At 34.2% G+C, this 23,144-nt stretch overlaps 1 protein-coding gene across 3 annotated transcripts in view; it reads left to right on the top strand.

The window, feature by feature from the left end:
* The first annotated feature begins 3,630 nt into the window (after nt 1-3,630).
* Nucleotides 3,631-23,144, top strand: part of ABCA6 (ATP binding cassette subfamily A member 6) — a 51,327-nt gene continuing 31,813 nt past the window's right edge. The window contains exons 1-11 of one of the 3 annotated variants that reach the window (XM_010948625.3): nt 3,631-3,781; nt 5,203-5,303; nt 6,557-6,761; nt 7,763-7,924; nt 9,129-9,232; nt 9,618-9,844; nt 12,753-12,894; nt 13,652-13,837; nt 16,381-16,528; nt 17,864-18,032; nt 20,566-20,624. In XM_010948625.3, coding sequence (XP_010946927.2) covers nt 5,208-5,303; nt 6,557-6,761; nt 7,763-7,924; nt 9,129-9,232; nt 9,618-9,844; nt 12,753-12,894; nt 13,652-13,837; nt 16,381-16,528; nt 17,864-18,032; nt 20,566-20,624 — 1,498 coding nt within the window. In that variant the 5' untranslated portion in view covers nt 3,631-3,781; nt 5,203-5,207. Of the gene's footprint in view, nt 3,924-5,202; nt 5,304-6,556; nt 6,762-7,762; nt 7,925-9,128; nt 9,233-9,617; nt 9,845-12,752; nt 12,895-13,651; nt 13,838-16,380; nt 16,529-17,863; nt 18,033-20,565; nt 20,625-23,144 lie in introns of all 3 variants that reach the window. The other 2 variants (XM_045511931.2, XM_045511930.2) reach the window with 2 other exon arrangements.

The following is a 23,144-nucleotide window of genomic DNA, read 5'->3' as shown; positions in this document are numbered from 1 at the left end:
TCTTTTGGCCTGGCTGTGTAAGATAATTCTTTCTGGAGTTATCTCTATTTCATGCACATTTAGCTGGGTATAGAATTTTCTCTCAGCTCTTCGAGGGTATTATATCATGGTTTTCTGACATCTTTTGCCTGTTGATCCTGGATTGACCATCTAGCTTTTCTATTTTATTGTTTTTTTTTTTTTTTTTAATATTTCCCTTTCTTCTCTCTCTTTCTTTCCCATCTCTTGGTAGGTCACTGTGAAACAGTCGTTGGAACTAAAATAGTTTGTTTTTAACTCTGCACAGGACATACTGATTTTTCTAATCCAAGGAGTTATGTCTTTAATTCTTCAAAAATCTCCTGCATTTTGAATATTCCTCTTACTTATTTCTTTTCTTTTCCTGATTATAATGTACCTATTAGGCATGTGCTGGACACCCTTATTCTGTCTTTCATGTCTTTAATCTCCCTTCATTATTTTTCCAACATGTTCTATCTTTGCACTAAATTCTGTATGATTTCTTCAGAGGTGTTTCTGGTTTACTGATTTTCTCTTCAGCTGTGTCTAATCTGCTATAAAACCTATCCATTAAGTTTTTAATCTTAACTGTTATTAATCTCTTTAAATGTCTATAAATTCAATTGGGTTATTTTCTTTTTAGTCTTCCTTTTCACCATCTATTTTAACTAACATATTCTTTAACATTTTAGTTACATATTTTACAGTTTCTGTCATAATTTTTATTATCGTCAATTCTTGAGATTGCTAATCTCATTTTTTGGTCTACTACTTCTCCTTCATGATAGACTTTTAATTATGAGCTTAGCTTCCAGAAGGTATGTTTATTTTTAAACTGTGTTGCCTTGAACCCTGAATTCTGGACATATTGCTACAGAATTGTTTATATCTTCTCCACGAGGCTCCGGGATAATAATAGTAGGAAGAAGAGGAGGAGAAGGGGTATTAGCAACAACAAGGAACATTTTTTGAGCTTTTATAATTTTCCAGACATTGTTTTTTTCATTCATTTGTTCTGTTTTTTAGATTCCACGTGTAAGTGATACCATGTAATATTTGTCTTTCTCTGTCTGACTTATTTCCCTAAGCATAATATCCTCCAGGTCAATCCATGTTGTTGAAAATGGCAAAATTTCATTCTTTTTATGGCTGAGTAGTATTCCATTGTGTGTTATACACAAACACACACACACACACACCCCACATCTTTATGCAATCACCTGTTGTTGGACACTTAGGTTGCTTCCATATCTATTGTAAATCATGCTGTTGTGACCATTTGATTGCATGTATCTTTTTGAATTCGTGTTTCATTTTCTTCAGTTATATAGCCAGGAGTAGAATTTCTGGATCAGGCATTGATCTATAAACTTTACTTATTTTAATGAATCTGATACCCCCAATAACTATATATGTAATATTAACAGTATAACAGTGTACTATAATACATACATACACACACACAGACACACTTGTTATCTCCATTTTTACTGATTAAAAAACTGAGGGGTGGGGAGGTTAAATAGATTATGCAAGGTCACAAAGCTATAGCAGAGCCAGAATTAGAACCTCAATTTGGTTCCAGAGTGCATAATGCTAAGTGCTATGACATTTCTTAGACACATTGCTGTGGGGGGAGAATAGATTCAGATTCCTCTCCTGTGTTCTGTACCTGCCTTGTGCTATGTATAGTTGGGATTTTCATTTTCTATGGAGAATTTTTTTTTCAAGCCAGAGATTGGGCAAAGACTATGTATTTTTAATTTTCCTTTAGGTAGTAGGTAAAGTTTTTCTAGTCTCTATTTCCAGCACTGAATAGTACTGTGGCACTTCTGGATTCATGCAGAGATATGAAGTTTGGCTTTATACCTTGCGAGGGATCAAATCCAGGTCACGGGTATTGAAACACCTCTTTGAACTGCTGTATTTCTAACATAGCATTCACAATTTTGACTTTAATTTCCATTTTTATTTTTAACACCTGGGGATGTGCTTTCATTTCTCTTTATTTCTTCTATTGATTCTTTTTTTTTTCCTGGTGTACAGCATAATGTTTCAGTCATACATATACATACATATATTCATTTTCATAATTTTTTCATTATAGATTACTATAAGGTATTGAATATAGTTTCCTGTACTGTACAGTATAAACTTGTTGTTTACCTATTGTATATACAGTAGTTAATATTTGCAAAACTTGAACTCCCAATTTATCCCTTCCCATCTCTTTTCCTATCAGTAACCATAAGTTTGTTTTCTACATCTGTGAGTCTGTTTCTGTTTTGTAACTAAGTTCATTTGTGTGATTCTTTATTGTTTTCATCTTCCTCTTTAAGTTCGGTTTTGCCCCTAAACATCTGTGTTAGATATATTTTACCCACTGTTCTGATGTGCTTCTAGCTGGAGGTTGGCCATTTACTCACCACATTAGGTCATATTTGTGGGGAAATCCTCATGTTTCCTCATGTTTAAATAAGAAAAATGACCAAATCAGAATTAAGTAAGGAAGAGGAACACAAAGAAGATGCAAGGAATAGCAGTAAGAAGTAGAACTAGTAAGATATGTTTAATCTAATTGATATTGTAGTTGTGACTCTTAATGCAATTGTAGGAAAGGCAGAGTGAAAATTATTCCTAAAATACAGTATACAGGGTCTAAAACAACTGTGAGAATAAAATTAATAAAAACCTGAATCGTATTTCAGGTGATTTAAAAGAAACTTAGAACTTTTGTTTAGACCATTGACCTTTCATTAATACAAAATTTTAACAATGTTTATGACCTTCCACCCTGCTCCATGAGACACTTAGGACATCTTTATTACTTTTTCTTTTTTTTCCAATTTTAATGTAAAGACACGTCCTATTTCACTGTTGACTGTTTTAAAAAACAGAACTAATTACCAAAGAGAGAACTGTATATACAAAATATCATGGTGTTAAAGTTTTTTCTCTTTAATTACACTCTTTTCTTCAGAACATGTCTCAGCTTTATGATTATTAACATGTGTGGATTGGGAGCCATGTCAAATATTTGAGATTTCCCAATTCATGGACTTTGGTTTCTTGTTTAGCGATTTACTTTGGCAGGTCACGAAAAATTCGTAACTCTTTACAGAGATAGATGATGCAGTGGGAATTGAATACATTTCAGTTTTTTCCCCAGTGTTCCCATATAAAAATTGACTTGAATCTTTTTCAACGTTTTTTTAGTCCTTATAATTCGCTTACTTTTATTTTGTTCAAATGCCTTATGAAATCCTACATCCACAATGCAAGGAGCAGGAGAAAGGAATTTTTTTCATAATTCTTTACTTGTCCAATTTAGGTGTTTCTCCGAGGCAGACTATTGATTACTTAGCTTTTGTTAGGCCAAAAAAGTTCAGCTCCAGCACATTCTAGAGTGTGTGTAAGTTACTCAGATATCTCAATGGCAGTTGTGTTTAGGCATTAGTAGTGGAAAAAAATACATAGTTAAAGATTTCTCGTGCAAATTTAACTGCTTTGTTTGGTTAGTTACTCATTTATTGCCCTTTCCCCATCTTGGTCTCATCATGTCTGAAGGGCTAGTTCCATTTTCCTTGTTTACTATTTCCCCTCTTATCCCTGGAGTTGAAAGGCCAAGTGAACAAACACAGGGTTTGTTTTATTCCCAATCAGCCACGGACCAGTCATTTTCCTGCAGAATAATTGGCTCAGGGAAGAAAAGACAGAAAACAAAACAAGTTCATCATGTGCAGCTTGGTCTGGCTACACCCCTTCTCAGAAACTAGCCTGGGTAAGAACTGTTGAGAGTAAGCGTTCTTTTAAGGAATAAATTAGGAAGTGGCAATAAAGAAATTTTAATTTGTTGCCTTATACAAAAGAACTGTGCTTTGACAGTGTTTCCAGAGTGCTTTTTTCCCCTCATTTTCCTAACAGTAAGTAAAGCTCTGTTTTGTTGTGCTATGCCAAATATGTGGGTGGACACTGCTAAGATCTATCTATTTTTCAGATGTTTCCAAATACTTCTGTGTTTTGTATTGAAGACCTAATGACAAAATGTTTCTGCTTTTTCCCAACCAATTTTTATTGTGTAGATACAACAACAAAATATAGGAAAATAGTAAAATTTGCTTCTGTACTAGCTGAGGGAGAATTGTCTGAAGATTTTGATATTCAAATCTTAAAGAATTTAATTTTGCGATGATAAAAACGGAAAAAATTGTCTGTTTATTTGCAAACATTTGGGCAAAATTACTTTCCCATGTGATTTCTCTTTCTTTCTTTCTTTCTTTCTTTCTTTCTTTCTTTCTTTCTTTCTTTCTATTTGCAGTTTGTTTCCTCAGTTATTCAGGGACTTCTGAATTCAGAAAACTCATATAAATTGTTTCATTCTTTCTGTGTATTAGAATCAAGTTTCAAGTCGTTTAAGTCTGGATTGTTATCCTATGTCCTAACTTTTTTGATAAAAGTTGTTCAATTCAATCTGGAAGGTACATACCAAAAGAAAATACTTCATTGAGATTGCTTCTAATGGACATAATTAATTACTTAGATAAAATTAAGTGATCAGAATTTTTATGTTAATTTGATTTGCTCTGGGATTTCTATTTAAGTGTAAAGAACAAAAATTATTATTAACTATATGAGATATAATTCAATTACTCTATTTATGTAGTTGAATTCCTCTTATAAAATGTCAAAAATGAGAAATATATTACAGGTTCTGTAATTATATCTTTCCCATTGAAAAACTCTTATTGTAAAACTGTGATAATAGTTCACTCTACTTCCCCAGCATTACTTATCTCCCAGATAGCTCACAGTGAGTATATCTGATGTAAAATTTTACAATCATGATTAGTAAAATAATATTTTAAATCCATTTTTTGAAGTTCTCTTTGTATTTCTTTTTCAAAATTGAAGTATAGTCATTTTATAATGTTCATGTACAGTCAGCTTATGGTGTACAGCATATTACCATCATACACATACATACATATATTTATTTTCATATTTTTTTCATTAGAGGTTACTACAAGGTATTGAATATAGTTCCCTGTGCTCTACAGTATAAACTTGTTGTTTATCTATTGTATATAGTAGTTAGTATCTGTAAATCTTGAACTCCCAATCTTTCCTCAAAATATGATCAGGGTTTTTCTTATTGCTAGCTTATGCTCCCACATGTTTACTTTGTATTTGTTTAACTAACAGGCTAAATGCATATGAAACAGAAAAGTGTGTATCAACAAACTCAAGCACTTTTGTGCAAGAATTTTCTTAAGAAATGGAGGATGAAAAGAGAGAGCTCATTGGTATGTTCAAAAGTTTGCCTCTTTCCATAGTTAGCAGTATGTTTTTATTTCATTGCCTAATGATTCTCTTATTTTATATTTTAAGTAGAAGACTGCATTTATTGATTTTAAATGTCTCTAGCTATGCTTGTTGAATTAAGAGACTCACAGCAATCTTTGAAAAAATAATGTAGAATTGCAAAGACAAAGTAGTACTCATATTTCTGTAAAAAGGAGAGTAACTGAAAATTTAATTATATGGTATGTTATAGCAACTATTAAAGCTACTATCATGGGCAGTGGAGTCAAGAACTATTAAAAATAGTGTCTGGCAGAAATAGAGGAATTTTAATTTGGGAAATTTATTATCAAGGCCATACATTTTCTGCACAGAGATTATTTCCAAGAATAATGACTAAGCAACACCACTGATTGTCAGCTTGCATTAAAGCCACTAGTCTCAATGGCTTAACATAGAACAGCCATTTATTTTTCATTCTTCACTGTCTAAGTAAGGTTGACAATAAAAGTGACGTGGATTGGGTAGGTGGAGGAATCTTCTCCATATAGTCATTGAGGGACCCAGGCTCATCTAGAGACTATGCCATCTAACTAGACTTTGGGGACAATCTTTGGATCCTCTGCATCCAGTCAGATCAGGAAGTAGAAAGACTGAGATAGAGAGAATATGGAAGGTTTCGCAGGGTTCCATTAGCCAGGCCTGGAAATGGTGCATATCATTTCTCCCCACATCCCGTTAGCCAGAACACAAGCATTTGGTCCCAGTTAATTTCCGGAGGCTCAGAATGTAGTCTAGCATTGTGCCAAGCAGGAATGTATTACTAATATTGGTGAATCACTAGACTGTCTCTACCACTCAGTGCCTTTTCATTTTCTTAGACTTCCAATACAAAGATATAACCACTGACAAAAATGTTGCTTTTTGCCACCATGAGCTCTATCTGGGATACTCCATGTCTTATAGACCCTGGAGTCAGATGCCCATGCATACAGAGATTGTCAGACTGTTAGTTTCTTTTACGGCTTCTGCAGTAGTTCATGATTTAGTACAAAAGGTTAGTTCTAATATTAGAGAATGACATATGTGACAACTATCTCAGTGTGTATCTTTCATTGGCTTCCTTTGCTTTGAAGAGTGGAGAGCACAGAGAAGCCAACCATATGGCAAAACTGGAATTTGTCTTCAATAGTTCTTTGATGTTGACTGAGCTCTTTAAGGGAATACAACCTAACTTTGTTCTCTTTTTCTATAGGAATGGGGGTTCCCAATACTTGTAGGACTTTATATGGGCACATTTTTATTTTTCAAAGAAAATGTGCATTTTCCTGAAATACCTTCCCAGGATCTGGGAAGGGTAGATAAATTTAATAGCTCTTCTATGAACCTTCTATATACACCGATCTCTAATATAACCCAGCAGATTATGAATAAAACGGCATTTGCTCCCTTTTTGAAAGGTAGGTGTGCTAATGGCAAAAAAGTATTAGTGATTGTATTTTATATATTTTTGATAAAATGTATACATGTTTAATTTGAAGTTACAGCTATCCATTGTGCTGATGATCTAGGCATTAACATAGCATACAAATTTAGTTAGCTTTTTCTTTCTCTCATGACAATTAGCCTTTTAAGCCCTTTTAGCTTGATGGGGTTCCAACTTAGGGAAGCCTACATATCTATTGAAGTTTAACTAAAACAATATATTGTCTAGGAATATGCCACTGGTGGCTGTGGGCATTTTTAACAGGGAAATATAATGATTAAGATTTACAACACAGGAAAACCATATAAATAAAAGAAAGTAGGTCATGGTTATAAAAACAATAATTTCAGAGCTATGAAAAGTAAGGATAGATAATCTAAGGTTTTCTGTCTGCATATCATATAATTTATAAACATTTTTAAAGGTCTTCATTCTAAATGAGGCCTTTAACTGATAAAACCAAAATATGTATTTCCCTCATGCACAGGATGGGTGCAGTCTAACTATCTACTCTTTAATCCTTGATTTCTAACAGGTAAAATTGTGGCTGTTAAAAATAGTCACTTTGTGATCTTGGTTCCTGCATAAGATAAATTCCACATGAAGTGCCTTTGCTTTCATAAATCTAAAATCTGGAGCCCTCTGACTGCAAAATAACTACTACAATTACCTCTATTTTTATACCCTAATTCTCTTAACAGATTTATCATGGCATATTTTTTTTATACCTAAAACTTGCCTTAATACTTGTTGTTATTAAAATAAAACACTCAATTCTCATGAATGTCTCCTGATTTTGAATCTGAAACAAATAAAGTTACTTTTTTTCCCTTTTGGGATAAGTTTAGTTTAAAGGGAAAACAATTTTAGTTTAATTCCAATGGAAAATATGTGATGACAAAGTTGGATGTTATATTCTGTTTTGGTGAAATGCTAACAGTCCTCTGTGTCTGTTTTTTACCTTGCAATTCTCAGGAAGAAGAATCACTGGGGTACCAAATCAAAAATATATGGATAAAATGCTTCTAGACGATTTCCCATATGCAGTGGGAGTCATCTTTAATGACACTTTCTCTTATAAGTTAGAATTTTATCAGGGATATGGCCTTACAATTTTGAAGGAAGATCTTTACCCAGGTGACTTTCCATATGAAATATCATTATGGCATTTTTCATGTTCTTAACATAAGGAGTAGGTTGGGATGGGCAACAGAGATACTTTTGATGGCATGAGAAAATAAACATTTTATTGCTGAACTTATTCCAAGGTCAATCATATCTTCCCACTAAAGGATGCTCTTAAACAACCATTGTGCCATCCAACAGATATACAGTGAATTCACAAGTGCATTTTCAAAGGATGCAGGGTTGATGAAGACAGATAGGTCCCAGCCTCAAGTGAGATTCCAGTTTAGCAGGAAAGGCAAGCAGTGAACAAATAGTTAATGACCAATGCAAGGAAAAGTGCTTGGGGTCTTAGACGAGGGGTTTCTAATGAACTGTGGGATTAGAGAAGTCCTGCCTGGAGAAGTGGTGTTTGAATGAACACTGGAAGGGATAGCATGTGTGAGGTACAGAGGGCATTGCATTTCAGATAGCAGAAGGGCCAGGGTGGGGGACCCTGAGGTGAAGAGGGGCATCTGTTAGTAGATATGGAAGAAGAGCTGTACGGTATAGCAGAACAGGGCATACAGAGAGGAACATGCTGGAAGAATGAGGTTGAAGTTACTCAAGGGCTAGATCCTGCGATGTCTTGAAAACCCAAGGCAATGGAGAGCCATCAAGGTACTTTAATCATGGCAGAGACATGGTTAGATTTCTAAGCCTAAGGGAGCACTCTAGATATAGCCCAGAGAATGGATTGCAGAGGAGTCAGGCAGTGAAAAGTACTAGTGAGCTGATGGTGGCTTAAACCAGAGGGGAGATGCTTTTAATTATGATGGCAAGGGAAGACCTTTGTGATGAGTTAATTTGTGAAAAGAGATCAGGATGGAGGGAAGGAGTAAGCCATAGATCCATCTGGAGGAAGAGCATTTGAACACAAAGAAAGTGCTAGTACTCTAGTGTGTTTGGTGTTTTGAGGCACAGCAAGGAGTCCAGTGTAGTACAAGCAGAGTGTTTGCTTTCATCTTCTTTTATTTTCTAAGACTTTCTATGCATGCCATGTTTTCCACAAATAAAATTGTTGTATTAAGAACTTTCATTTGCCTCTTTTTTTCTGTGTGGTTGAAGTTCTTCCTGGTGGAGCATCCTCTAGATATTTTTCTCTTGGATTCTTGTGTCTTATTTTCCAGTTGCCTTCATCCCATAATATTGGTTATGCTTTTCTTTGTGCTTATAGCTCAGTGTGGGGATATAGCTAATGAATTTTCATGTTCACTGGCCAAATACTGGGCTACCGGATTCCTGACTTTGCAAACTGCGATTAATGCTGCTATTATACAAGTAAGAAAAGTTCTAATAATTAATGTGAACTAATTCCAGAGGCATCAAGATTTTGATAAAAGATAGTGTCTACTCAGGTTTTATTATGTTTACATAATGAAGTAGGCATCCAAATGCTGAAATTGAAATTTAGGCAAAGGAGCACATTACTTTTTAAAAAAAAACTTAAAAATTTTAAGTAATTATAGAATGTCAGAAAGTTACAAAAACAATGTACAGGGAGGTCCATGTGCCCTTCATCTAGTTTCTCGTAAAAGTAACATCTTGCACAACAACAGAACAGGATTAAAACCGGGAAATGAACTTTGGTATGATCTTCAGAGCTTATTCAGATTTCACCAGTTTCTATAATTTAATGATTTTGTTTGTTTAAACCTTTCTTTAGATCACAACAGATCACTATGTGATGGAGGAGTTGATGTCAGTTACTGCTATAAATATGAAGACATTACCCTTTATTTTTAAAGAGAACCTTCACAATGAGATGTTTATTTTCTATTGCTTGGTTTACTTCTCCCCATTTATATATTTTTTATCACTCAATGTTACAAAAGAGAGAAAAAAGTATAAGGATTCGATGAAAATGATGGGTCTACAAGATTCAGCATTCTGGTGAGTGAGTGATTCAAGTAGTGCAAACGAATAAACAGAGAAATTCAGAAGCAGTAAAAAAGTGTTTCTGTTTCAGAACATCATGATTTAAACTTGCTGTGATGACTGCTTTGTTGTTATTCTGACTTTTTGATTCAGTCTTTGTTAAACTTTGCTATGCAAAATAGCGACTATAATTTGCTGCACATTTTTTCTGCACCATAAGTGTGTTAAGCTAATGCTGTGATAGAGGTACCATTAAAATCACAGAGAATAAGAGTGACCTAATGTCAAATGGATGCTGTGTGCTAGAGTGGGGACTCCACTCCAGGTCCCTTGATTGCAGCTCTCCTGCTTGGTCTGCCCATAGTTATCACTTGATTTCTCCATACTTCCTCATATTGAAAAAGTATGATCCTGTATTAGCTAGCTTATGTTCAGCGATTAGATCGCCAGGGATATATTTTTTGGAGCAACTAAATACCACATGTTGGAGTTCACATAGCCTATATAATGTGACCAGCTTGTGCAATACATAGGCTGGCATATAGGAAAGACTTAATAAGAGCATTTTATATTGATATATTTATATCATATCTTGCCCCATTCCACAAATGATTTAAATTTAAAGTGATTTTGAAATAAACATATATTTAAATATTTACTATGTATGTATATATGTATCTGTGTATATTTGTATTATAATAAAAACAAATAATTGAGGAGTAGAAACAAAGATTTAGCAAACTAACAAATGGGTAAGATTAACAGATAAATATGCAAGTCATATAAGCTCTAAGTTTCCAAGAGGCAGAGAATTCTTGTACTGTCTAGGAAAAGAAAAGAAAAATAGTCTGTTTGTTTTACCTGGAAAGAAAACTAGCATTTTTCTAATGTTGAATCCTGGAAGATATTTCTCCATATACTCTCCATGTCAAGACAATTCTCTTTATGGATGTGGTACTATCTGGAATGGATGAGGAACTATTTATTAAACAATCCTTTGCAAGACACATGTTCCCCGAAATAAAATTATGGTCTAGGAAATTTAAAATTTTCTATAAAGTATATTTTATTAACAGAGAGAGTTTTAATTCTAATATACCTGAATTGTGAAATAGAAAAAGAGGAACTGAGTCTTGAGATTAAGAAAAAAAAAACAGTGGAACCTTGGGAATTACAAAGAAATGGATAAAGTTTGTCAGGAGGGAAGAGAGGAACTACGTAAAAACGACCAAGGCTTGTTCTGTGGAACAGTATCCCTGCAGTCAGTCACTTCAGACCATGTAGGCACAAGCCAACTCTAGATTAAAATCAGAAAGGCACTGGACATTTAGATGTGTGTTCATTCTCAGGATAAATGCTTCTTAGTATGCATTAACCTGAAATTTAGCAAAATGAATATATGTCATTAAAACGAAGAAGGAAAAAAATTCTGAAATGTTCTTGTAAGAGCAGAGTGTCTGCTGGAAATAAGTTTTATGGCACCTCCCCCCTTTATTTTCCCCTAATGAAATAAATGTGAAATGTAATCAGTATTTATTCAAGTGTGATGTCTGAATTGCTTTCTTTTTATCATGAAGGTTCTCATGGTTTTATCTTCCCCATCACACCCCCAACTCCCTGCAGTGAGTTCCTTTTTCTAAGTAATAGTTTAATTTCCTTCATTTGTAGTTCCACTATCCTATGGTTTTTCAGTTCTGACGTATGGTAGTTCCCTTTTGTGCTCAGGAAGTGAATTCTGCAGAATGTGGTATTATTTTCCAAAAACGCAGATGTTCTAACAATCTGAATAGTTGTAACTACATAAAAATTTAAAAAGTCAAATAAGCAATAATTAAACATGTTCTATGGAAACATATTGATGCAAGTTCCTAGTTTTAATACTTCTGCTGTTTTCTTCAGCTGTTGAATTCTAATTTGGCAATTTTATGCAGAGGAAACAGCTCTGGACTGAGCGAAAAGCTGCAGCTGCTGTGTTAGCTTTGTTGGTGGTGTACTTTGTTGACCCTGAGTAGGCCCATTACCTAGTAATAGGAACTGCAGTTTACTCACCTGTAAAATGAGAAGCTGGGCTAAAACACCCTCTATGCTTGTTAGATCTAAGATTGACTGGTATTTCTAATAACCACTTCATAAAAATGTGAACTCTAGCACATTTAAAGCAGAACAGTGTGAGCACTTACGGGTGTACCATAGTGCATACCAGTTTAAATAAAGAAATCATGACTAGGAATAGCAAGAATGGAATGGGCTCAGTGCAGTAATGGGATTTTAATTCTCTACTGCTAGGAAGAGTGGAGGTGCTTCTGGCTGAGATCCTCAAGAGTGGTCAAATTATTACCTGCCCCCAGTCCACAGGTGTTTGATTGATCAGCAGCTGTTAAGTTTCTTCTAATTCTGTAATTAGAACACTTTGGTAATATGTAATATATAGTTAAGCTGAACATGCAAAATGCTTATCCCCTTTAATTTGGCAATTTCACCCTAGAGAAATTTTCTTATACTCTCCCCCCAAAAACGTAAGTACAAGAATATTCTTAGCAACGTTGCATTAGAAATAAAAAATGGAAACCACCTAATTGTCCATGGGCAGGAGAACACTGTGTTTTATTCATACAATGAAATACTGTACAGCAGTGTATAATATTGTATATGTTGCTGATAAAGGCAATTTGCAGAAGAATATATACAAGAGTATACTGTTTATGCAGTGTTCATATTGTTTGTACGATGTATGAATACAGAGCTGATACCTAGCCATGGCACCAGCACAGCCATGCCAGTGTAATATTAGTAACATTTTAGTTGTTTATCTAGGTAGCAGGTACAAAGATAATCACTGAATTATACTTTAGATAGTGTTTTATGTTTTAAATATTCTATGATGAAAGTTAAAATAACTGAAATAATTTTTGTCTTTGTTTAGGCTCTCCTGGGGTTTACTGTATGCAGGCTTCATCTTCATTACTTCCATAGTCATTGCACTCACCATAACATCCACCCAAATTATAGTCATGACGGGCTTCATGGTTATATTTGCTCTGTTTTTCACATATGGCTTATCTTTGGTAAGTTCATGCATTTATTGCCATTTTCTCCGCTTTAGGTCTTAGTCATGTGTTGCAAAAAGTAATGTCTCAGCAGGCTGCTACAACAGCTTCTTTCGTGTGGTGTGTGTGTTTGCTTGAGAAAGTCTTTATGAGAAAATGATGTAATTTAAATAAAATTGGACTTCTTTTTGCATAAAGGTCTGAATTAATGAAATAATGCATCAAAAAGAAACAAACTATTTTAACGCTAAAAATATCCAAGGCTTTTCTAGATGATTCATATGGATGTTTTTAAGGGCTGGACTCATCTTTTTTCCCCAAAGGTTCCTGGTCACATGGTAGCTTTTCACATCTCTTTTCCCTCTAACATCGCACTTTGCTCTGACTTCCCATGTCACCCACCACTTCGTTCTCTGACCAAGACCCTCTGATTTCTTCCACTTTGCAGGGCGTTTTCTGCTCTTTGGTAATACATTAATTTAGTTTCTGTCAGTCCTTCCAAGTCTGCATTTCTATCGTTCCTCAGCTCTCCCTGCAGTTTTTCCCCCACTCTTTCCTCAATAACGAAAGCCCACCATATGAGTAGGGTAAATAAGGATTCTCTTTACAACGAGGTTGAGAGAAGACTGAGCGTAATCATACCTTAATATTGTTCATCATTGTCTCCCTTATAAATATTTATGTTATGGTATCAAGATCCTTATTTTATCACACTACCAGTGACTCTCAGAGAACTCAATCTGTGTAACAGCTAGATGTCATCTCTCTCTTTCAGATAGCTTTGGCATTCCTGATGAGTGTGTTGTTAAAGAAAACTGTCCTCACCAGTTTGGTCGTGTTTCTCCTCACTCTCTTCTGGGGAGGTGTGGGAATCACTGCATTTTATGAAGAACTTCCTTCACCTTGGGAGTGGATTTTCAGTATTTGTAGCCCCTTTGCCTTCACTGCTGGAATTAAGCAGGTAAGATCATAGTTTTTATTTAATTACATTTTACAATGTTGTGTCAAATTCCAGTGTAGAGCACAATTTTTCAGTTGTACATGAATATACATATATTCATTGTCACATTTTTTTCGCTGTGAGCTACCACAAAGTCTTGTATATATTTCCTTGTGCTCTACAGTATAATCTTGTTTATCTATTCTGCATATACCTGTCACTATCTACAAATTTTGAAATCCCAGTCTGTCCCTTCCCACCCCCTGCCCCCTTGGCAACCACAAGTTTGTATTCTGTCCATGAGTCTGTTTCTGTTTTGTATTTGTGTTCTTTTTTTTGGATTCCACATATGAGTGATCTCATATGGTATTTTTCTCTCTCTTTCTGGCTTACTTCACTTAGAATGACATTCTCTAGGAACATCCATGTTGCTGCAAATGGCAGCTTAATGGCTTTTTAGATTTTCTGTTTTATAAATTGCCTATCCAAGTCCGGATTCCCCACTTTTAAAATGAGTTTTCTATCTTTTCCTTATGACTTTGTACTCACACATGCTGGATATGAGGCATTTTTCAGTTATTTGCTGCTGGCATTTTTACTCTTGGTGCCCTAATGGTGCTTTCAATGACCAGAGGTTCTTACTGATAAAGTCCATTTTGTCAAGCTTTTATGTAGAGTGCTTTGTATTTTTAAGAAAGCATCATATACCCCAAGATTATAAAGATAGTCTCCTGTGTTTTATTCTGAAAGCTGGATCAATTCAGCTTTTATATTTAGACATAAAATCCATTTCAAAATAACTTTTGTGTATCTATAGGTAGAGGCAGTATTAATTTCTCTACATATTCAGTTGCTTCAGTTCCATTTATTGAAAACCATCCTTTCCCCAAATGAATTCCAGTATTTCCTATGTCACAACTGAACCAATCATGTACTGACGCGTCTGTCTATCCTGGCACTGTTGCCACATTGGTTTTGTTTTGCCTTATAATATGTCTTGATATCTGGCACAAACAATTTTACCACTTTTTCTTTTGTAAGAGAGTCTTTTCTATTCTAGGTTCTTTGAAATAATGTAAATTTTAGAATTAACTTAAGTTATATACATACACAGTACATGAGCTCAAAGCTGTTGAGATTTTTGGTGCAGTTGAATTTGTCAGTCAGTTTGTGGGAAAACTGATACCTTTTTTTGGTCAGAACGTAATTTATTTTCACGTACATTTTCCTTTAATAACTGTTTTAGTTTTCTGTATAGTATCCTGCACATTTTTGTTTGATTTATCCCAGAGTTTTTGATACTTTTGATGCCATTAAAAGTAGCATTTATGTTTAAATTCTTATTTCTAAACGTTGCTAATGTAGAGAGGTGCAGCTGATTTCTGTACATTGGTGTTGAATCCAGTATTCTTGCTATATTTTTTGGTTAAATCTAGTCTTTTTCTGAGCTTTTTTGTGGGATTTCCTTATGTATAATGTTGTTGTTTAAAATTAATGATGATTTATTTTTTCCTTTTGTAGTCCTTATGTCATTTATTTATTTTGCTTGCCTTACTGCACAGATCAGGACCTTTGGGACAATGTTGAATAGAAATGCAGGCTAAAAAAGTTCAACATTTCCCAATTAAGCATGATTTGTGGTGTTGATCTGCCTACACTGAATTCACCAGATTAAGGAAGACCTCTTATCTTCTTAGTTTGTAGAGACTTTCTTTGTTATAAGTGTGCACTGCATTTTATCAAATGCTTTTTCTACATCTATTAGATTAATTACATTATTTCTGCTTCAGTCTGCTTTGAGTTGAATTACATTGATTGATCTTCGTATATCGACCCAGCTTTCAATTCCTAGAATAAACTCAATGTTGTCATGAATTGTTAACATTTTAACATAAATTGAAAAATTGTGGAGTGTCTAGGGTGAGGAACTGGACTTGGGAGCTGGGCTTCCGGTATTCTGATTACAGCTTTGTGACTCCTATGTGATTTTGACTTCATCTAGTTAAGCTACTCAACTTCTCTGTGCCTCTGTTTCATCATGTGTAAATACAGATTGAAAACAGTAAGTCCTACTTCATAGGGTTATGATGAAGATTAAGCGAAATCATACAAAAAACACTTAGAACAGTGCCTAGAACATGGTAGCTCTTATTACGTGGCAAAATTATAAACAGAAATCTTTATTTACAGTGAAAACTAGGAAGAGATAAGTTCTCTTATCATTATCCTAATAAGAAACTTCGAAGAATCCTTCATATTCTTTCCAAAATTTGTATTCCTTTGTTGCATGTAGTAGATATTTTGCAGTATTGCAATGGCATTATGAAAGAACCAAAGGAATTATAATCTAAATTCCTGTTATTAAAACATTGTATTTTTAAAAAATCAGTATTTTCTTCTAACATTCCTTTGATTGCTGTAAAATAGAAATAGTTTCACTAATAGCTTCATAATGAAGGCTTCTTGGAAAAGCTACTTAATAAAATGATCATTTTTGCTGCTACATTGAATTATTTTTATTTATTTAATTTAAATATTTATTACTATTTTTGTCTGAATCTTAGATTATCCGCCTGGATTATAATATGTATGGTATGATTTTTCCTGATGCTTCAGGAGACTCGTATATAATGATAGCAACTTTTTCCATATTGGCTTTTGATGCTTTTTTCTACTTGGTGTTGGCGTTATACTTGGACAAAATCTTACCCTGTAAGTAGTAATGAGTTTTCCTCTCACCTCCACAAATACTGATCACATTGAAGATTTTTTTTCCTTAAGGTTATATAAATATATTTTAAGAAATGAAGAATGAAATATTTCCCATCACAGGTTGAATGAGTTCTTTATCTCTGCTTAGTAGTTTTAATGGCCTGAAGGAGTTATTACATAAAAATAATTGTTCTCCTGAATGTAATATAGTGAAACACATTATAAACATACAATAATGTATGTAATATAGTATTAAATAATGTTACTCTTTTCAAGGATCCCTGAAAGTGTTTTCAAAGGGTGATATTTAGGATTTGTATCAGAACAAGAGGAAATAAATTAGTTCTTAAGATGGTTTTGGTTAGTGTAGAGCCATTGTGCAGTGGAAGTGCTTCCTGATAAGTATTTTTACGAGAATGGGGGTAGATTGTAAACTAAACACAGCTAGATAGGACCTAGGTGGGAAATAACCAGTGTTTTCCTCACTGCCCCTGTTTATGGGAGGACCATTTGAGATGTCTGTCATTTAAGGAGATAGCAAATGAAAATTGGAGAGGATGATTTCAGCATTAAACTGTTCATATAGTGCTCATATTTACAGAGTATATTGCCCAGTTAGATTTTATGTATCTTGAAAACAACCAAAAATTTCAAAAAAGGCTAGATTTCCTGCACACATATTAGAATCAGAATGCCTTTTTTTCTTGCACAGTCTCATTTATCTTATTTTTTATGTTCCTTCTATTTGACTGTATTTGTTTGTCTTGTATGTTCCCATATATTTATTTGTATGTATTTCTGTCTTTTTATCACTTCTGGTTAATATCCAAAGACCTTTAATAACAAATATGATTTCATTTCTTAAAATCTGGAGAATGACCATATATTCATCCTAAACAAATTAATTTCTTCATGTAGTTTTTATTCAGGTACCATATAGATTTCAGTATGATGTTCAATCATATTGCTGTGGTCATGTAATTTCTTAAGTTCACAAACATTTTTATGTGCCATATTAAGTCTTCCCCCTCCAATATTTGATTTAATTCATTATTTCAAATACCTTTTAGAACAATTTTACTCCAACCTTTGATTTATAGTTCATCAAATTTTCTATTATATTGTTTAACTTTAGTAATAATATGTTATTTCTTTTTCATTTTCCTTGTTTTCTTCACTCTCAAATTTTCTTCTCAATAATAGGAAGGTAGAAAGCAAATATATTTTTTTATGATGCTTGGAAGTCCAAGATATTCTGCACTGTTCTGAACAAGGCTTCTTTGCTTATTGTTTTTTGTTACTGAACAAGTATCGTATTGCCTCTTGGTTAATTAGATGGAAATGAGCGCCGTTACTCTCCATTATTTTTCCTGAGCTCATCATCTTGTTTCCAACACCAAAGGACTAGTAACAAAATCATCGAGAAAGAAATAGATCCTGAGCACCCTTCTGACGATTATTTTGAACCAGTTCCTCCAGAATTCCAAGGGAGAGAAGCCATCAGGTAACCGCATGTGTACTAATACACGGGTGCGAGGTGAATGGATTACTAACCAAGAATAGAGTGAACCTGAAGCAGAATATTGAAAAAGAAGTTTGTTTTTGTGAGCATCACTTTGAAGTCTTTCACTATCATCAGCATCAGCGTCTCCTACTGATACTTGAAAATTCCCTTTGCTCAGCTCCATAAAATGTTACTGCATCACCCTCTGTCTTGTCTCCCGCTTGTTTCTGTCTCTTGTCCCCCACCTCTCTTTTATTACTGCTCTTTTCTTTCTCTGAATCCCTTCCTCCATGGTTTTGTCTGGCTTATATGGTATAATAGAAGAAGCAGGAAGTTTGGAATCAGAATTTCTTAGCAGTTAATACCATCCTTTCCTCTCATCTGTTGTTTTATCTTGAACAAGTGAAGAAGTTTCTCTGAGTCTCAGTGTCCTCTGTGAAACAAGAGTAACATCTACTTTGTAGGGCTGTTTGTAACAGACTTACATGAGGAGCTTTAAAAATCTCTCTGCTCTCACACCCTACCTCCAGTGATTCTAATTCAAGGACTGTGGGCTTGAACCCCAGTACCTGTGGATTTTAAAGAGCTCTGTAGATTTTCCTAATGTGTACTCAAGTTGAAGAATTAGAGAGTTTTAAACATTAAGCATTTATGCAGCAGATATTCACATAGTGCTTACTATGTACTGGACACTCATTTAATTCTCACAAAAAGCTTACAAGGCAGATACTTCTATTTTCCCATTTTACAGATGAGAAAAGTGAAGTCCTGAGATGTTGTCTCTTGTCCAGTGTCACATACTCGTAAAAGAGGAACTGATATTGGAATCCAGTCTGGTTTCAGGATCTATACTCTTACTGAGAAGCTGTCAGGAGGCAAAGGAAGGTGAATAAAATGAAACTGTAGCTATGAAGTGCTATGAAGTAAAATATTTCTCTGTAAGACGAAGAGCATAGGGTGAACTTATGTACCTAAGCAGCAGACTTCTAATTCTGCCCTATTGTCTGTTAAGCTACAGCCCCTCCCAACCCCAGCTCCATAGAAAGCTTCTACCCAAAAAAGCAAAGCCAAGTGACGAATAATCCCCCCAAATTCAGTGTCATCATTCCCTCTTTACCAGTTGAGAACACAAAATATAAAAATTGTATTACTATTCAAATTATAATAAGTTTCAGATTCAATCTCCTAAGAAAGTCATAAGGTTACTTATATAGTTCAAAAAATGCTTGTTCTTTGACTTCTGTGAAGGAGAGAAAAGTGAAATGTCCTCACCGACCTGCCCCGGTCCCCCTTACCCTGCAGCCCTGACAAAGCTATGTTGCATTGATTCTGGGCATCCCTTTCACTTTGTCTGGATTCTTCACTAATGTGGAGGTCTGGGGCCACTGACAAGCCAGGAAAGGAAAGTCGTGATCATACATAGTCAAGACATCTATAATCTGTCTGAGCCTGGTTCCTGCTTTGTCCTGTATCTGCTTCCTTTGAAATTCCAGTGTGCATTCAGGTTTGGTAATCATTGATTTAGAGGTGTGTGTGTGTGTGTGTGTGAGAGAGAGAGAGATATTGGGATGAAGCAATAACAGCAAACCTTTAGATGGTGAGCCTAAAGCTCAGGGCAGAGAATGAGGTCAATGTTGTGTTGGTGCTGAAACAATGAGAATCAATGAAATAATGCACTGACAGAGCCTAGAATGAGAAGACCCATAATGTGCATAGAGAAAGCCCCGTGGAACACCAGGGTCAGGGCTGGTGAACGAAGAGGACTCTACAAGGAGACAGAAAGAGCATTTTGAAAAACAGGAAGAAAAAAGCAACAAACTTGAACGTTACCTTGAAAATAGACACTTTCAACAAAGACAGAGTCCTCAGTAGTGACCCACAATCCAATAAGTAAGGATGGAGAAGTATTTGTTGCGTTTGGTAATTAGGAGGACACTAATGATTTCAGTATGAAGAGATTTGCTAGGATAGTGGTTTCAGAAGCCAGAGTGACTGAGGAAGAAGTGAGATGTGAGGAAGTTTTGATGGCAAATTTACACTTTTATTTTGAAAAAATTTTTAAGGTAAGGGGAAGAGAGAAATTTGATTGTATCTAAAGCAGAGTTAGAACTCAAACAGAAGGTCTCAGAGAGGAAACTATGGAAAATGCAGGTGACAGAGGTCTGGTTAATGAGCAAGACTAAAGGGGATGGGAGATGATGGTTAAAGAGTGCAGATGAATGAGCTCATCCTGTACAGAGCAAAGCAACAGATGTTCGAAGACTGGAGTAAGAAAGTGAGGGTAACAATACAGCATTCTACTTGTCTAAGCAAAACACTAGTAATTTAATTGTAACTTTCTAAAGAGACTCTTAGTTTTCTCCCTCAGGGGAAGTGATCGATCAGAAGAAAGTCTTGGTCTTTTTGAGTAGACTGTTATGCCAGCCCTTATTTCTCATGAAGTTGATCGCATCTGTCACTCTAAATAGGGTTGTTCATGATCTGTACTGTTTTTACTTTTCTGTTGGTTAACTAAGCACCTCTTTTATTTCAGAATCAGAAATGTTAAAAAAGAGTATAAAGGAAAGACTGGAAAAGTGGAAGTATTGAAAGGTAAGGAAAAATATTTCATAGTTTAATTGACTTCTCTGTAGCAAAAATGGGGGAAAATTCAATGTGAAAAATTAGAGAAAGCCAAACAGAAAAATATATAAACAATCTAGCCCCACCACCTGAAAACTGACGATGATTAAGAACTGGATATAAAATCCTTCCAATGTTTCATGGATCTATTAATCTACAAAAATGGAATTATACAATGAAAAATGCCATTTCACTTCATTTTAAAAGATGAATTTGGTATATAAACAATATTTTATTTGCACAATGAGGAAAGAACATCTATACTTAAAATTGATCATTTTTTTTATGCTAGCCAGGGAATTTACATAGTTTATAGGTACTGGTGAGGTTGTCTAAAAACAAGGTGAGTAACACCATTGACCACGAATTAAATTTCACAGGTCAATATCCTATGACAAATACGGTTCATAATTTTTAGTTAACCAACATATTTTATACTAAACATTTAAGCAAGCATCAAACTTAGTGGTTACATTTCATAAAAAACAGTTTGCTTTTATGAATAATGATTTTTAGGAGGAATGTGAATTATTTTTAGAAGAGACAAAAGCCTTAAAGTTGAAAAACGAAGAGCCATAGACCCTCCCAAAAATTGAGGGTTCTTGGTCCAATTTACTTATATTGTATTTATTTTCTAATAAATGTAGCAAACCTTAACTTAATCTTACTTATTATTCCTTTGAGATTATATCTTTGAGAATTTAATGTACTTATGTAAGCAAGTTTATTCTTAACAGATACCATCTATATCTAGATTTAGTTTTAGCCAAAGATACGTGGAAATATTTTTAAATATATCATTTCAATTTCTAGAACACATTATGAACTACTTTTGCACTCATCCATGTCTGTGAACAGTTTCAACTTCTGCAAGGATTTCTTCTATTTTTAAAAGTAGTAGGACTTAAAAAAAATTAAAACATCAAGGATCAATATATTAAAAAAATATAGGAAACAACCAATTGGAGTTGTTCTTTGGGAAGCAGGGGTGGGACTTTTACCCTCTCATCCTTCTGCCCAGGAAACTGGTTCCTGTGGCAACTTGGAACACTTTAGGAAATATGCTTTTGAAGTCCTTTGTCTACAGCCTGTTTTTCGATGGCTAGATAACATTCCATTGTATGGGTACCATGATTTACTTAACTAACACACTAGTGTATGAAATTTAGTTTGTTTCCAACTTTTTCACTATCGTAAAAGATGCTATAATGAACATTCTTGCTCAATCTTTGTAAGGATCATTAATTATTTCCTAAATAAAAATTTCTAGAAGCAGAATTATTCAAATTGGGCATTTTTTTAAAAGATTCCTGTTTCATACATGAAATCATTCTCCTCCAAAGTTATGAAAATTCATCCTCCCAAGAGCAGTAGTTGACCACAACATCAATAACAGTAATAATAGCAACACACATTTAAAGTTTATTGAGTACTTACTGAGTATGTGCTGGGAACCATGCTAAGTGATGTGCATGGTAATTCCCTTTAATCTGATGAAATCCATAACATGCCTCCCATTTCGCACATGAGGAAACTGAGACTTATATTTCTTTTTTCAGTTAATATGTGTCAGTTCCAGGATAGCTAGAATTACTTTTCTCTTATCCTTGAAAACACCTTTTTTCCCATTTAAAAACAACAGGCATGAAATTTGTTAATGTCTTGTGTAGTTGTCCCAATACTGTTTATTAATTAACTCACCTTTTTGATGAATTTGAAAAGTTGTTTCATTAATCTTTATTTCTTGTCGTTAGTCCATTTTAAGTTTCTGTTCTATTGGTCAGTGTATCGTGGAACAGTAATATTTTAATTATTATGTTTGCTCTACTGGTGTTACTGTATTACTAATATTTTAATTATTATAGTTCTCTAGTATATTTCAATATCTTATAGCCAAGGCTGATTTCCTTACTGTTTAATTTTTCTTAATTATTTGAGTTTATTCTTCCAATGATCTTTAGAATCTTTCAGTCAAATTGTAAGCGAGGGTTTTAATGGTTTGGATTACAACAGAAAGAATTTTCTCTTTATTTATAATTATTATTACTAGCACATTTAATATCTGAGTAAACCGAACCTTATAGAGTTTAGTTTATTCAAGATCATCCAGATAGAAAATAGATTAACTGAAATTTCAGCCCAGCTATTAAGTAATTTCAATAATGTTTGAAAGTAAGTTGCTTAAGGGAACTATCTTTTCAATATAATGTATTATAAGATTCTTAAGAATTTCATCTTACTTTGTTTAACAACTTTCCATAACAAAGTTTGATTTTCACTTGGTGGTAAGGCAAAAAAGCAAAAAATAATACTTCAAAAGATTCTCAGCTAAATGATTTTTCTATGACATATAAATGCAAAAAGTTTATAACTCAAGAATAGAAAAATGGGCACAGGGAAAAATATAAATTTTTGATGACTATATTTTAGAAGGTAATTAATGCCATGAAAAGTACTTACGATTTAATATTTAAAAAGGCTGGCTAGAAA

The sequence above is a fragment of the Camelus bactrianus genome, chromosome 16 (assembly GCF_048773025.1).
Source record: "Camelus bactrianus isolate YW-2024 breed Bactrian camel chromosome 16, ASM4877302v1, whole genome shotgun sequence".
Taxonomy (NCBI): domain Eukaryota; kingdom Metazoa; phylum Chordata; class Mammalia; order Artiodactyla; family Camelidae; genus Camelus; species Camelus bactrianus.
This window is presented reverse-complemented; position numbering and strand designations above follow the sequence as displayed.